General features: G+C 44.8%; 1 protein-coding gene across 1 annotated transcript in view; it reads left to right on the top strand.

Moving 5' to 3' along the window:
* Positions 1 to 1,452: 1,452 nt before the first annotated feature.
* The window catches only part of EFNB1 (ephrin B1), a 128,455-nt gene continuing 113,773 nt past the window's right edge, over positions 1,453 to 16,134 (top strand). Inside the window, exon 1 of the mRNA XM_050964694.1 lies at positions 1,453 to 2,042. Within this exon, the coding sequence (XP_050820651.1) occupies positions 1,915 to 2,042 (128 nt within the window). The 5' untranslated portion in view covers positions 1,453 to 1,914. The remainder of the gene's footprint in view (positions 2,043 to 16,134) is intronic.

Below are 16,134 nucleotides of genomic sequence, written 5' to 3'. Positions count from 1 at the left end.
TTCCCTTTTAAAAGCAGATTATCTTGGACACGTTAATGTTATGGAAAGTAAGAAAGATGTGTAGGGAAACAGCTGAAGAATTTGCGGGATTCTAGAACTTGTTTTGGATTTATTTCATTTGTGTTGAACAAGGTGATTGTGTTTTATGGGAAGACGTCTGGATGCGTGAATAAGCGGAGAGGTTAACATTTGAGACCCTGTGGATAAAATGCTATTTAATTTTACACTAGTAGAGAAAATGCAGAAAAGTAACTGAATTATTCCCAATGTGTGGTGAGGGGAGAAGGGAGAACTGAAAGAATAACCCCACTCTGCCTGCCCCGTGAAAGAAACGGCTGGATGTTATAGAAGCATGAGAGCTGCTGAGTAAAGAAGGGGCGAGTGAACCCCTCTGCAGTTTCTTCCATCTGGCTCTACGAAGAGCTGTACTGCTCACAACTGCAGAAGCGTTCTGCAGATCCTTATCGAGTGGCTCAGAGACAGAGCGGCTTGTAAATCAGATAAGGAGAGGGGGGCATTTCCTTCTGCAAACAGGGCTCGCCCCCCCCCGCCCCACTCCGCTCCTCTCCTTTAACCAAACAGGGAGAGTCTCTTGCAATTCATGAAAGTGAAGTGAGCCCTCTTCCCCTGCCTGCTAAGAACTGCATGGAGTGCGAGCATTTCGGGCTAGGGCTTTAAGTTAAGTTATCTGGGTGCCTCCAACCTCTGAGCGCTGGGCGGCTTCTCCTTTCCAGATCCGTGTTGTCCCCACACACACTTCGCTTTGCAAGGGAGGGGAGTGCCCGAGCCAGGAGCAGGAAACAGAATGCCTCTTGAAGCTGCGTGCCCCCAATTATTGCCAGGGTTCTTGGCTCAGCCAGGCTCCAGAGCAGAGAAAGTCTTGGCATAGGACAAGGGCCCTAGCAGAGTCCTGCACAGGGATCCTTACTACAAAGGCAACTGCTCTTCAGAACAGCTGATTTACCCCACCTCGCTTCACCCTCCTTCCATATGACCCAGTGCATTCCTCACAGGCCTGCCTACTTCACTACATGGCATGCATCTAAGGAAATGGCTATTCACCCAGGAAAGCTCATGCTCCAATACCTCTGTTAGTCTATAAGGTGCCACAGGATTCTTTGCTGCTTTTATTCACTACAGCCATGCCCCACCGCTCTCCCCTCACATGCATCAACCCCAGCTCTGCAGGGCCAGCAGCCATACACATACACATACACACCGTCAGCACTGCACGCACTCGCTCCATAGAGCAGACATTCCAGTGCCTCAAACTAGCAACCCCACGCGCCGCTCCAGCTGCACCTCCCTTTAAGAGGCCGGCTGCCCTGCCCCTCTCAGCCTGAGAGGCGGAGTGAGAGGCGAAGGCCCCACTATCCCGCTTCGCTATTGGTCGACGAGGTGCGGCTGGCCTCGCTGGTGCCTGCGCTGGGGAGTACAGAGCGTGGCAGGGCGGGCGGTGGCGCTGTGCAAGTTGGGCAGTTGGAGGGGATGCGCTAAGCCGACGGGACGGGACGGGCTGAGCCCGTGGAGTTACAGTGTGGAGCCGGGAGTGCATGGGCGCGCTGGGACCGGAGAGCAGAGCTGAGAGACCCGCAGAGAGCTGGACTCCAGCCGACGGGGCCCCGAGGAGCTAATCCGGGGAGAGGCGCGGGGGGCCCCGGCTCGGAGGGACTAGCGCGTGGGGGAGAGGGGCGGATTTCTCCGCGGGACCAGCCCGGGAGCAGTGCCCGTCTGGGGGAGCCGTAGCAGCTGCGCGGGGGGCCCTGGATGCGGGCGGAGTGAGCCCTGCTGCCGGGGGACTCCAGCCCCGGGGGATGTGAGCGTGAAACCGGCTGAGAACCAGGGCAGCGGCCGGCTGGATTTACAGCACCGGGAGGATTAGCGGCTCCCCGGCGCCCCCGGGCGAGGGGGAAGATGGCCCTGCCGGAGGGGCGCCCCAGTCTCTGCAAGTGGCTCCTGGGCGTCCTGCTTGCCATGTGCCGGCTCGCGGCGCCGCTGGCCAAGAATCTGGAGCCGGTGTCCTGGAGCTCGGCCAACTCCAAGTACGTGCCGCACTCTTGGGTCCCCCATCTCTGCCGCGGGCGTCTCCCCTTTCCTTTTAGCGGGAACCGGTTCTCCGGGGCGGGGGCATGGCAGCGTGGTCTGGGCGCCTCTGCCTGGCGCAGGAGCTGGGGTCCAGGGCGAGGCCATCCCTTGGGAGCTCACGGCAGTCCAGGGCCGTCCAGAGTGTGCGGTGCCCTCAGCCCGTTCCTGCCCTGGTGCACTGCCCCTGGCGTTGGGCGCGGATCGAGCTGGGCTCGGCTGCTCGGGGTGGCAGACCAAGCTGTCATGTTCCTGCTGGTCGCCGTGCAGACCTCTCCTCCTTCCCCGGCGAACGCGTCTGGAGTCTCCGCAGTCTCCGCTGCATCTGCTGGGGCAGCTCGTGGGAAGAGAGAGAAATTACAGAAGTTTAACGCGGCCCCGGTGCTTAAATCGGGCCCGTTGGGCTGTAACGTGGTTCTGAGTTCAGCGTTGCTCCCGCGGACGTTGCCTCCCCATGGCTGATCCTGCCTAAAGGGCCGGCCCCATTGTGTCTGATTTCTTCTTTCCCCGAAATACACAGCTCTGCCTAGATCCAGCATTTAGAGAGGGGGGAAGATGACATGCACCAGGTTTTTAAATAGACTAAAATGAATATTTTATTAGCTTTTCTAGCTCTGGATAATCTAGGGTTTCATCTCTTCCACAGAAACCCATTTAGGAAACTGGCAAAGCATCCCGCTGGGGACTCCATAGGTAACACACATACGCAGATGGACATAAATGATTTATAGGGCGAGGCGAGAGCCTGAAGTGATCACTGATGAAGCATTTTCCCTCTCTCTTAGATGAAATTAAACATGTATATTTTTACTTTGATTCTCCCTTACCCCCTCTATTAGGCTATCTGACTTGATAAAGCTAAATATATTCACTTAATCTTACCGTCCTAATAATACATTTACTTTTCTAATCAATCATAACCTGAAAGAGATGCCCCCTGACTTTGCCCTCAAAGAAGGGTGGAAAGACTGCTCATACGCTCTTGCTTGTTAGAGTAATACTAGAGGTCCCTTATTTAGGGACAATGGCGATATGAAATGAGCATGTAAAATGTATCAGTAAAAGAAGAGTTTCTTATTTATCTAATATGATTTTTCAATTCAAGCTGGTGGGACAGTTAATACAGTGGGAGAAGAACATTTTCCTCTCCTCCCTCCCATTGGCCACCTTGAATGGTTCAAGAAGTACAATATTAGAGTCCCATCTGTTTCTTTTATTCCAGTCTGTGTTCAGTCCCAAGCTCTAGACATTGCTTTTCTACAGCAAAATATTCCAGTTTTTGGATGTGCTCAATTAAAGTGGTGTAGAAATATTGTATTTTTAAATCTTGCATCTCATTTAATTGCTGCTGTTCAAATATTTTTGTGGGATGTGGGAGCACCTTTTTTCTTTCACAGGGATTCCCTGACTGCATTTAAAACATTACTCAGATTGTTCCTTCATTTTGCAGTCTCCTGACCACACTTTTACAAGATTCTCTCCTGCTCCCCTCCTCCCCTGTTTTCTCAGGGAAAAATGGTGTTGGCAGTTGGTTAAATTTCTTTTTAATTGTCATGCAGACTTTTCTCCAGATCTTTGAACCTTTAAGTGCATTAGAATATTTCTGAGTAGAACGGACAAAATCAAATTTTAATGGCCCACAAGGGATTTCAAGTTGAATGGGGATTCCAAGTTTTAGTACCCCTCTTATGCCAGTTATATTGGATATTTTTTTTTGTTTTTGTTTTGCTTGTTAAAAATAGGTTACTGAGAATCTTACTACTTAAGCTGTAGATATTGGTCTGGAATTGCCAGCAGATGGCTTTCAATTCACATGTTTGTGCAAACTTGGGCTAAAGGCAAAAGAACTGAAGGTTAATATATCAAAACCTCATCACATCTCTGTCAGTTTTATGCCAAAACGATGTTCCCTTTGCACAAAAAAATTGGGTGAGAACTTTGTCTTTTTTTTCTTTTTTTTTTTTTTTTTAATGTGTGAACTTATAACTTTCTGGCTGCTTTTGCAGATACAGATGAGATCTAGGAATGTTTCAAGTTATTTGCAGTCTTAGCAAGACTTCAGTTTTATTGCAAACAGGATTTCTGTTGATATCTTTATTAGATCACCTAAAAGTAATCTATGCTTTTTACCCACGGCTTTAGAAGTGCACAGATTGCCTTTCCATTTTGCTAGGTTCTGATTGGCTCTAGGCCCACTCCATTTTTTTTTTCCTCCCCTACTGTGTTAGTCTGTAAAGGATTTTTTAATAAATTTTGACTAATGGGCAAATATTTAAAAACTAGCCCCTGGTTTCTGTCATTTACCTGAACTCTGCAAGCTGGAGCCAGAGAGACAACTCTGCCTGCAATTTGCATTCCCATTGACTACAGGATCCAGCATCCAGAGATATCAGTTGGCTCCACAAGAGAAGATTGTAAACTTTGGTGCCAGCCTTTATTTAATAATGCCTCTGGTTTGCACCTAGTATAAATGGTAAATACATTACACCTTGTTGTAGAAATTTTACTCTTTATATATACTTTAATAAGATACCAGATATGCTCATCTGTCTGCTTCTTTGGAGCAGATCTTCAAATTGTCCTTGATTCTAAAATGGCTTGGAAGTACTATTTTCTGAGTCAAAAGCTGGTCTTCCTTTGCTCCTGGCAAATTTGTTGTTGCCTATTTGTTTTACCTGGTGTAAAGTGGTAGGCACTTTCCTATCTGTTTCTGTAAATGTCTTTGGAAACAGTTGGTTGTTCAGAACCTAATGGAACATATTGCCTGTTTGTAAATTGTTTTTCATTTATATTTAAGGCACCCAGAGGCTGTTAGGCATGAGTTGCCCGAAAATTAAAGATTGTTAATAGTTTTGTCTTACCAGTTCAGTACTGGTGTACTTTGATATGGAAAGGCTGGTATGGCTTGTTAAAAAAAATAGGTATTTTTTGAAGATTTCTGAGAGGAAGGACTCTTTCTTGCATTAAAACACGAACAGAGAAGTAAATCTTTGCTTCTGCATTCCCAGTTTCTGAAATCTAATAGTACTGATTTTGTTACCAGCTAAGCTTTTGAAATAATCAGAATTTAAACAACTCTTATCTTCAGGGTAGGGTGACAGGGGAAGATTTAAGCATTTCCTTCAAGCCCTACTTTACTTTATATATCTGATGGGATTCCAGCATTCACTCCTTTTTTCCTCAAGTCCTTATTGTAACGTGGCATTACAACTTCACACAGAATAAATTCGGTAGAATCCCAGAACAACTGTGGTCTTAACTTAAAAATATTGATAATGGAAGTTACTTTTCCAATATGTTTTTGGATTAGAAAGTAACTAAAAGCTTTTAAAAGATGTTTAAGAACCCAACTTGGGTGCTAATGAGATGTAGGCATTCTGGGACGATTACATCAGGATGTTTTTGGTAGCAGTCTTGCTGAACTTTATCTTGTAAATCAGAGTGTTTATCTTATCCCCATCTCGTCTCAATTTTTTTTTAAAAAAAAGCCTTTATCTTGATAACTTTCTCTCCAAATCTCTTATCAGATGGGCTTATGGCTTTTCTGAGAGAGGGAGGAAAGGGGAAAACAAAATAATTTGAAACAGTTTGGTCATTCTGTACCGCTGGACACTAACACTTAAACTCCAATTTATCTCGCTATCAGCAAGCAAATATGGATGTAAACGCTCCCATTCTGATGCAGAGGACTTAGACTAGGAAAGAGACTTTTTCTGGCCAATAAAATCCCGGTAAATGATTGCATCTATTAGATTCTTTCCCCCGCTGCCCTTTTGAAGATACCTTCATGGGCCTGGAGCTCAAGAGGAGCCCCCTTCCTCAAGAAGTGACCATCTGCATTTGTAAATCTATCATGCAGGCTTTGAGGGGGGGGTAAAAAAAGTAAATTGGTTCCAGAGACCACCTCAGCTTATTTGAAAGAAAGAAAGGAAGTGGGGAGAGGAGAATGGCACTAGAAATAATTTTTAACTGATTGCATTAACTTGAGAATTCATAGGTGGATGTACCTGGCATGGGACCGATGTGAGATGGCATTTCCTTAGTGCAGAGAGTTTGCCATTCTAATTTGTGCTAGGAAGGAAAGAGAAAACACCCTCCTTCATTATGTGATGAGTCTTCTTATTATGAGTTAGCTGATACCTCTGAGCTGCATTTCTGGTACTTTTCCATATCTGGGTAATGTAAAATGTGCACGTTGAGTAGACAAACCTGACTAATTAAATTGTTTTTAGTGTTAAATTGTTAATACCTGCAAGGTTGGGAGGAGTTTTATAAATAATTATTCTACGTGTTTGGAGTATGATATTTCTTTAATGCCCCACCCGAAAGCAAGCATATGCCAATAAATTTTCAGAGTGCCTAGCTGTCACAGGAAAACTGGTTGTCCTTATAGTCTAAGTTGTTGCAGTTCTTGCCTTAGAATGTAACACTGGAAAAGGGCAAATTAAAAGAATGTTTCATTGCTTATGAAGATCAATATGTGGGTGGATTTGGAGACGTCCTCTTTAGTTAGGATCCTTGTTTTCCTTCCCATACAGAGGGGTCGATGAATAGGTGGAATAGTTACCATTGGAGGGTAATGGTCACTCCTTGGTGCATGTGGAATTTGTTTGGAGTACGGTGGAATTGCTGGTCCTACTTCAAACTTCCCATAGTATAGATTTCAGAAGCTAAAGTCTGTAGGAACACTTGCTTATGTAGAACCTATTTCTCTGATATATTCATATTTCTGTTTGTCTTTACTTTTCTGCCAGCAGGCCTCTGGTGTCATCAGAATTTCTCTTTTGAATAGCCAGAGTAAAGTGTAGGATTTGGGTGAAGACAAAGGCACAGCTCCATTGCCAGGCATGTACTGAGGTTTACCAAGGTGATTAGGGAGTAATGTTGAAAATCATTCTTTCTTTCCCTCTACAAATTAACCTGCTGAAGTAACGCCAAATAGATAGGAATTAAAGATTGTCTGGTTATTCAGGGTTGGTGAAAGGCTGAAATGAATATGGAACGTCTGCATGATGATAGAGTTCCCACACAGAAAATGTTCAGTTTTTGGTTTTCTGTCTTCTAGTTATGGATAGGTTGAACTTTTCGGGGTATTTGGTCTCACAGCATTTCTTCTCTGTTTTGCAAGGATACTAGCTAGAGCAGATCCATATCTGTGTAAGTTTTCTGTATAGAAGATGGCTGTGGATACCAGTAACGTTTATCAAATTCTGTCTAGGGCTTGGACCCTTGTGGAATATCCTCTCTTGCTCTTGTGTTTTAATACACAAGTGGAAATCAAATTCTTAATTTCTGGACTCCAGTTTTTCAGGGGTTGCCACAACTAAATCTGTGGAACCCCTCTCTGTGTTGCTTTCTTCTGTAGTTCAGGTCTCATTAGAGACAACTGGTTACCAAACAGAACACGCTACACTTTTGTATCTTGTGCTAGTGCTTTTGATTTTTGCAAATTCTGCTCAATTAGACATATCCCCCTTTTCACTATGTATTGCTTTCGCTAGCAAATGCAATTTAATAAGCAAATTTAAGAAGTGGGGTGAAATCTACATAGCCCCCATCACACTTTGCCCCCCAACCTAATAAAAATGAACAGTTTGCTTTTTGTTACATTATAATTATTTCCTCTGTGCTGATGCATTTAAAGACCACTCACTAGGAATTTTGAAACGCAAAAAATGTTTTCTGTTATGCTTCTTGGAAACATAGAACTCTGGTGATTCCTTATCAGTTCTCTATCCAAATACCGTTAAAAGTGCTTAGAATTGATACTTGTTTTTAGAAGAAAGTGAAAGCGTTTAAAAATAACGTGGAATTTTCTAAGAGATACAAGGAAAAAAGCATTACACTATAGACTGGCAGGGCTTGATCGTGTCACTTTAAAATATGTCAGTATTTTTATGCCCTTTTCTCCCTGCATCCCACTACTATTCATATAAAGGATGAATTATAATTTTCTTTTGTATGTCTTCCGTGGAGTGAGAGAAGTAGCTGTGGTTACCCTTTGGATTAAGTGGACACTATCGGGTTAAGTGTTGTATGTAAAAGGGCAGCTTTCTTATAGATGATACAAAATGCCCTAGCCTTTTAAATCTTTCATTTACTTTCCGCTGTGTCAAATTCTTTACTTCGTTCATGTTGAGTGAGAAATGCAGAAAAATTTCCTTTTTGTTTCTAGTCAGTTTCATTTTTGGCCTTTGCACTATCAGATATTACCGTATCTTGCATTGTGAAAAATGCAGGATAAGGATGTGTATCTGAAAAATATGATGATGATTTTGGTGGGCTTGAGCTTTTAATGTGTAGTCAACAAACATTTTGGACAAATGTTGACAGGATTAGTGCCCCTTTAAGTGAGCTTTGCATTGGAAATGAGCAGAGCTGTTCTACAGGGGGCTCAATGAACCAATGTGGTTCTAATTTTATCCCATCATCTCTGAAGGGGGCTCTTTGAAAACTACTTTCTGAGTTTACAGGGGGACAAAAATTGTAGTTTTGTTTCATTGAATTAATCAGACTGTGTGCTATTTAATAGATAGTGTTTTTGATGGCTGGTTGTGGTGTACTATTGTTAGACAACTTGGAGTTACACAGAAATTCTGACTAAATCTTAAATCCCATGAGTGTAATCTTGGAGAAATATTGATCCTGGTGGGCTTCTGTGCTGAACGCTGAAAGGAAACATTCCTTATAAAATACGGTTTGGAAAATTCATTTCAGGCTGGAATTTGGCTTTCCAGAAAGCATTTTAATAGGGAGGAGAGGGAAATGGGACACATCATCCATGTAGTTTTTCAGAATTGATTATAACCTACTATATTCTCCCCCCTCACCCCCAGAAATTTTATTCCTAGACTTGCTCACTTATTAGCTTTCTGTAGCAAGAAAATTACTGTCTTAAAAAAACAAATAAAAAAAAAAGTTTGCCAAGAACAAAAAGGTCTTATCCTTTGTGGTATTTTTATTCTGTCTTTAATGACATCACAGTGTCCTATTTAATTTTGTAAGCATTGGGTTTGAAGACTGGTGTCTCTCTGCTTTTTTTTTTTTTTTAATGTCTTTTATGAGGGACAAAGTGCTTGTGGGAAAGCTGTTTTTGATGGGAGTAGTTGGCCTGGAGGTCTGCATCAGTGGGCTAACACTTGTAGGAGCAGATGTAATTTAATTACCGTACTGGGGGTGCATGAGACGCTTCACAGTATAAGGAGTTAAGCAATATTGAATACATGCTGCTTATTTTTAATTACAAATGTATTTTGATTGTAGAACTCTTTGAGCCTTTCTTTTGAATAAGAGTGATTCTGCTGGTAGTAGTTGGGTGTTATCTGCTGTGGTTCCTTGCTAATCTGAGTGTGGGATATCCAGATGGCAGCGTAATTGATCTTATAGCATGCATGCACCTTTAACTGATACATCTGAAGGGTTTTTCTTAATCTCAAAAGACTGGTTTGGATTAACTGGGGCTGGGCAGCCTGAATCCTGGTTCATGTTTCCTGCTGAAATCAAAGAACTGTTCTCAAATGTACCAGGAAGACGAGGGTGGAAAAGGGACTTTAGAGCATTGCATGCTTTGATTCGAATAGTTCAGATGTAAGCTTGGCCTCATAATTGTGAGCATAATGCTAGTTCAGTTCTGTGCAGTGTTGTTGAAAGTGCATTTTCCAGGTTGGCTAGCTTCAATTTAAAGTGCAAGCAGAACATTGTTTGCGCGTTGTGTTTATAGGGGTGCAGCAGTCTACTTTGTAGCAAATCTACATAAATTTGTGTTCATGCATGATGGAGGGGATTTTTATCACACTTTGCCTGTCTCTTCATTTCAGTGAGGATATGGCAAGTTTGGCATGTTTTGGTGTTATTCAGAGGAGAGATGAATAAATGTAAGTTTCAACTTTGGAGAAAGAAAGAAAGCCACTTCCCTCTAAGTCCTGTTTCCCTTCTCAGTGCCTTTGCCAGGGCTCAGTGAATGTCTTTAGGGAATGACTCTTCTGTTGACTTAAGAAAATTAAAAAAAAAAAAAAAAAAAAAAAAAGAGGGTGGGGGGACTGAATTTGAAGCAGTGACTGTTGCAGTAGCTGCGTAAATACCACTGGATTCTATAAAACAGATTTAATTGCTTCCTTAAAAAAGAGCTGTGATGGGGTGACTGATTGTGAAAGGAGCTGTAGTTTCATGTAGCTAAACAGCTGCTAAAGTACCTTAAAATGCTGTCTGGAATTATGACAGAATCAAAGCTTTTGTTTCTTTGGGGGAATTTTTTTTTCTCTTTTTCTTTCAGCATTTCAGATGAGGGTCCCATTTCATATTTGATCTGAAGGAATTAGTGACTTCAGTATATTCTCTACCCTTATATTTTTTTAAATACATAATTTCAGATATACATGGCGCTTTATATAGTGGTTTTGCAAACAGAAGATGAGTCTTATCCAAAACAGGCATAGTACAGCAGATGCAGATAGTGTATCCATGGAACGGAGTGTGGATACTAGCATGCATCGTGTAGGCCTTTTCCCGTATCCTCATTGTGTTAGTTATAAAGACCAAGGCTAATATTTCAGACTATGTCTAATTAAAGCTTTTTGCCCTTTTTGGGATTAATATTGAGTGGAGTTTTAAAAGTGCTTTAAAAGTCATTGATATGTATTGGAGACAGCGCTAATCTGCTATAGGATTTTTGTGTCTCAGATGGGTAGTATTGTCCCAGTGTCTCCTTGAAAGGTTTCAGAGCTCCTAATATCTAGCAGAGTAGCCCTTCTACAAAGTGTTAGAGTCAAAGGGCTTGTCTACATCAGAAAGTTGCAGCGCTGGTGAGGGAGTTACAGCGCTGCAACTTAGGAGGTGTACACATCTGCAGGGCACCACCAGCGCTGCAACTCCCTGTTTGCAGCGCTGGCCGTACTCCCGTTTTGTCTCGGGTGTAGAGGATCCAGCGCTGGTGATCCAGCGCTGGTAATCAAGTATAGTCACTTACCAGCGCTTTTCTTGACCTCCGTGGAATAAGCAGGTATCCCAGCATACCTGAGGAAGCCTCTGGTAATCAAGCTGGTCTCCTTCCCCGGCTTGCTCTCGCGTTCCCCGAACCCCGAGCAAGCAGGTCTCCTTCCCTGCGGTTTGCAGGGTGGTTCGCGGAACGCGAGAGCAAACCGCGGCGAAGCTGGTCTCCTTCCCCGGTTTGCTCTCGCCTTCCCCAAAACCCCTTGAAGCCGCCCAACAGCGCTGCAGTGTGGCCACATCTAACACCACTTGCAGCGCTGGTTGCTGTAAGTGTGGCCACTCTGCAGCGCTGGCCCTATACAGCTGTACTAATACAGCTGTAACAACCAGCGCTGCAAAATTTTAGATGTAGACATGGCCAAAGAAGCCTTGGTGCTTGGAAACAAATCTGCTGGATGAGTGCATGAGTTCTAGTAGAGAAACGTCTTGTAGAGATCAGTAGCACATGCTATTTGGAGTCTGGCAGCTGAAGCAGGGTGTGGAGAAACAAAGTTGAAATCCGCTCTGTGTCTAATTAATGATTCCTTGTATAGGAGGAAACTGGAAGGAGTAGCCATCATGTCACATCTGGGCAAGGATGCAGTAATGTGGTGGTGCTTTTATTATACTTCTCTTATTTACGCTAGAAGGCTGGCTCCTTTTGCTCTGTTTCCCCTTTCATTAATTTCTTTTAGGTCTTGTCTACGTAGGGAGTTATTCTAGATTAACTATTTTGAATTAACTCCATGGAGTAAGAATGTTTTTTAGAACAAAAACAAACAAACCAAAAAGCCGCCTTCTGTGACCTTACACTTGTGAGAGGTGCTAGAGCAGGGGTTTCAGCCCGCGAGCTCCTCACAGATCCCCCCCGCCATCCCCCAGTGTTTACCTAGAGCGGCTCTGGCCCGGTGTGCACAGGGGGCAGGGCAGGCTCCCTGCCTGCCCTGCCCCGGGAAGCTGAAAGAACATGGGGGAAGAGAGGCGCAGGGGAGTGTGTTGCTGTTGCTTCAGGCACCACCCCCAGCAGCTCCCATTGGCTGCAGTTCCCTGTTCCTGGCCAATGGGAGCTGCTGGGGGAGGTGCCTGAAGCAACAGCAACACATGCCCATGTGCCTCTTTTCCTTGTTCGTTTCGCTTCCCAGAGCAGCACGGGGGCAGGACGGGCAGACAGGCAGGGAGTCTGCCCTGCCCCACCCCCAGTGCTCGCCGGATCAGGACCCACCCCTCCTCAACCCACTGTCCTGAGCCCCCTGCTGCACCTCGACCCCCTGCTGTACCCTGCACCCTGACCCCCTGCCCTCAGCACCTTGCTGCACCCCAACCCCAACTCCCTTCCTGAGCCGCCTGCTGCACCCTGCACCTGACTCCCTGCCCTGAACCCCCTGCTGCAGCTCGCACCCCTCCTGCACCCCAGTCCCCTGAGCTGCCTGCTGTACCTTGATCCCCTGCCGCACCCCTCTTCCATCCCAACCCCCTGCTCTGAACCCACTGCCACACCCCACATGCTCCCCAACCGTCTGCCCTGACTCTCTGCCATACCCCTCATCTCTCTTGCACCCTACACCCCAACTCCCTGCCCTGAGCCCCTGCCACACCCCACACCCCTCCTGCTCCCCCTGTGGGCAGGGAGGGGACAGAGTTGGGGTGGGGATTTCAGGGAGGGGGTTGGAATGGGGGCAGGGAAGGGGTGGGAATGGGCAGGGCCTCAGGGAAGGGGTGGAGTGGGGGCGGGGCCGAGGGTGGCAGTGGGGAGGTGTCAGTAATGCAGCTCTTGGGCCAATGAGAGCCCTCGTGGTCATTTGAGTTTGAGACCCCTGTGATAGAGTATCAGGGACTGAGTTTTGGAAGTGATCGTTTCTCACACCAATTCTTCAGGGGACTGTCTACATTAATGGTCACTCATCACTGGCAGTCTGTGTTGGTCATTATAGTTGAGACTCAGAAGTCCACAGCCTCGCTTGGAGGGCACAGTCTGCTACTTACTGGACAACCTTAAAGGCTGTGTGTACATGAGCAGTTTCTAAGATTACCTGCTATTGCTCTAGCACAGTGGTTCTCAAGCTTTTGTGCTGGTGACCCTTTTCACATAGCAAGCCTCTGAGTGCAACCCCTTTTTTATATTAAAAATACTTTTTTAATATACATTTAACACAATTATAAATGCTGGAGGCCAAATGGGGTTTGGGATGGAGGCTGACAGCTTGCGACCCCCCCCCCCCCAATGTAATAACCTCAGTTTGAGAACCGCTGCACTAGCACCAATGCAGCTCCACCAGTGGAAGTGCTGGTCAGAGTTGCAGACAGGGTTTAGACGTTTTTATCTCAACCTGATCCCAGTGGGGCTAGACAAGTTGATGCTGAACATCTGTCCTGTCTATGCTGACTGGCCCAGCCCCTGTGTTGCTCCATTGGTGGCAACGTTTACACTTTTTTTTTTCTTTTTGCATTATAGCAGCATCTAGGAGCCCCAAGCAAGATCAGGCTTCTTCGTGATAGATGCTGTTCAAACACATAGGCAGTGACTTTGGCCTTGTCTACACTGCCACTTTACAGTGCTGAAACTTTCTTGCTCAGGGGATGGAAGCGATGGAAGTTTCAGTTCTGTAACATGGCAGTATAGACAGAGCACCAGCCCTGGGAGCTACTTCCCTTGCAGAGGTGGTTTTATTACAGCTCTGGGAGAGAGCTGACTCTCCGCGGCAGCGTTTCAACATTGGTAGCGAAGACACTCTCTTCAGGACAGAGAAAGGGTGTGTGGTCTAAAACAAGACAAAAGATGAGAAAAAGGAAGAATTATCTTCTTTTTAGGATGGGGAACTGAGAGACATTAAATGATGTGTCCAGGCCCCCCTAGATATTTTTGACAGAGTTGAGACCAGGACTCTGATTTTCTGAGTGCCTGGGCAGAGTCAGTCACACGGCTATTCTGCATTAAACAAAAATGCTGCTGTAAGCAAGGGTTAAGAGTTATGGTGGTGGTGGCAGGTAGGGCTTTTCTATGGTTAGCAATGGCTTGTTTTCAGAGCTCTCTCCGTTCACTCCCCAGAGCTGGATATAGAATTATTCAGGTGTCAGCGTGGCAAGGCCACCAGGGCCCTGGAGCTGAGCAGCTGCACTTAAAAAATGCTAGCTATTTTTAACCCTGGCTTGTCTGTTCTGCTTGGAATAACCTTTCCTGACTGCAGCCTGCCCTTCACAGGTGCTCTGTCTTCTCTCTTCTCTTCCCACAGCAGTTTTGTCAGCTTTTATCTGTGGTGCTTGCTTTGGGTAGTAGCCAGGTTGTGCCATGTTGAGGAAATACCAGTCTGTGGGTGAACAAATCACAGTGTAGACTATCAGGATAGGGAGCTACATAAAGGCAAACACGTACAGCCCAATACTGATAAGATAAACCTGTTTTCGAGTGAAATTGTAATGAACTGGATTTCTTTTTTAATTTGCTTGCTAGCCCGTCTTTAGTACCTTCAGAATAGCAAATCTGCATCTGCTCTGTGTACAGTGTCCCTGACTACTGAATTGATGGCTTGTTCGCCTTCTGCAGTAAACGATAGGGATGGGCAAAGCTTGCATATTTGTCTTCCTGGTTAAAATGAAAAAAGACAAAGGAATAACTGGAAACTAATCAACCACAATTCCAGGAGGCTTCTTCCAGCATTGTAGCTGTGTGGCATGCCTGACTACTTAACAAGCAACTTATTAGCATACAAGATATTGACATGATAAAGCATGAACTAGATTTGTGATGCTGTCATGTCAGAGTGACTGCGATTCACAAAAACCCTTACAAATTTGTTAGCATGTGGTGTAGCAGTTTGAAAGGCTGTTGGAGCACCTGCTCCAGAATTGTTTTTTTCCAAGCTTTTTTATTTTTCTTGAAATCTCAGAGCTGAGATGCAGCTTTATGGGCTAGCTGATGGCTTTGCAAAACGTCAGTGTAAACAAACATCCTGAGGGAATTTCAGGAGCCTGAGCTGCTCTCACTGCAAACTTCTTCCATATTATGGAAAAAGCAGATTCGCACCAAGTTGTGAAAACTAGTAACACAAGATGATTTAAACTGTGTCATTCTGTCACATGATCTGCAGCTGGGATTCCCACTGACTATGCCTTGGTGGTTGCTGTTCTAGTATTGGGGAACAAACTCCTTTCTCAGCTTATTCAAGGATCTAGTTACTGGAAGAGTTTTATGTTTTGGGAGCTTGAGTGTGGGCTCTCCTCCCTTGGCTGAGGGAGTTGAATGATTACTGAGGCAAGATATTTTGTGTACTGTGTAAATCAGACTGGGTAGATTCTTAAGCCTGTGTGTTTCTTGTAATTGTTCAGTGGCTCTTGTGTTGTAGTGGTGGTGGGGGAAGGGAAGAGCTCAAACCTTGGTTGGTACGCTACATATGCAGCATACACGTCTTTTCCAACAACTGGTATCAGAAGGTCTGGACATAAGATTCCCCCCACACCTCATATTAACCCTCTCCGTCTCACCCCAGATTGGAGTGGGATTCTGTCCTTTTATACTTAATCACTGTAAGGAAGTGGGCTGGATTTGCGTGAAAGGTGCTATACAAGCTAGTTTCATCTCTATCCCCGGAGAATATCATTGGTAGTGAGTTTGGGGAGTACATTCTTCAAGAGCAGACCAGGTGTCACCCCCTGGTGGCTGAGCTCCTAACTCACAGGTAGCTGGGGAAAGGAACAGGAGAGACAGAAATGAGCCTGAGACATTCCTTACCTAGAGCACATGAATGTATTTTTCCTGCCGTAAAGGGCTTTACTTCTTTTTTTGTAGTGACTGAAGTTCCCTTCTTTGCAGCTTGATCTGAACCTTGGGGAATATGATCTGCACTGCTTGATTTTTTTATTATGCAACAGCTTCTGGTTCAGTACTTCAGAAAAAGCGAAATGTCTTTGCTGCTTATCAGCTATAAATACACTTATGCCATTAGTATTGATCACTGAATATTTACATTTTCTGTTCCTCATTAAAGCTGAGAAGTCTGTTTATGGTTGGACACGTTAAATGTGAGTGCAAGACTTTACGATTCATTCCTTTTGCTACCGATTTCTGTATTTTAATGGGTTTCTAAAGTG

This window comes from Gopherus flavomarginatus, chromosome 8 (assembly GCF_025201925.1).
Source record: "Gopherus flavomarginatus isolate rGopFla2 chromosome 8, rGopFla2.mat.asm, whole genome shotgun sequence".
Taxonomy (NCBI): domain Eukaryota; kingdom Metazoa; phylum Chordata; order Testudines; family Testudinidae; genus Gopherus; species Gopherus flavomarginatus.
This window is presented reverse-complemented; position numbering and strand designations above follow the sequence as displayed.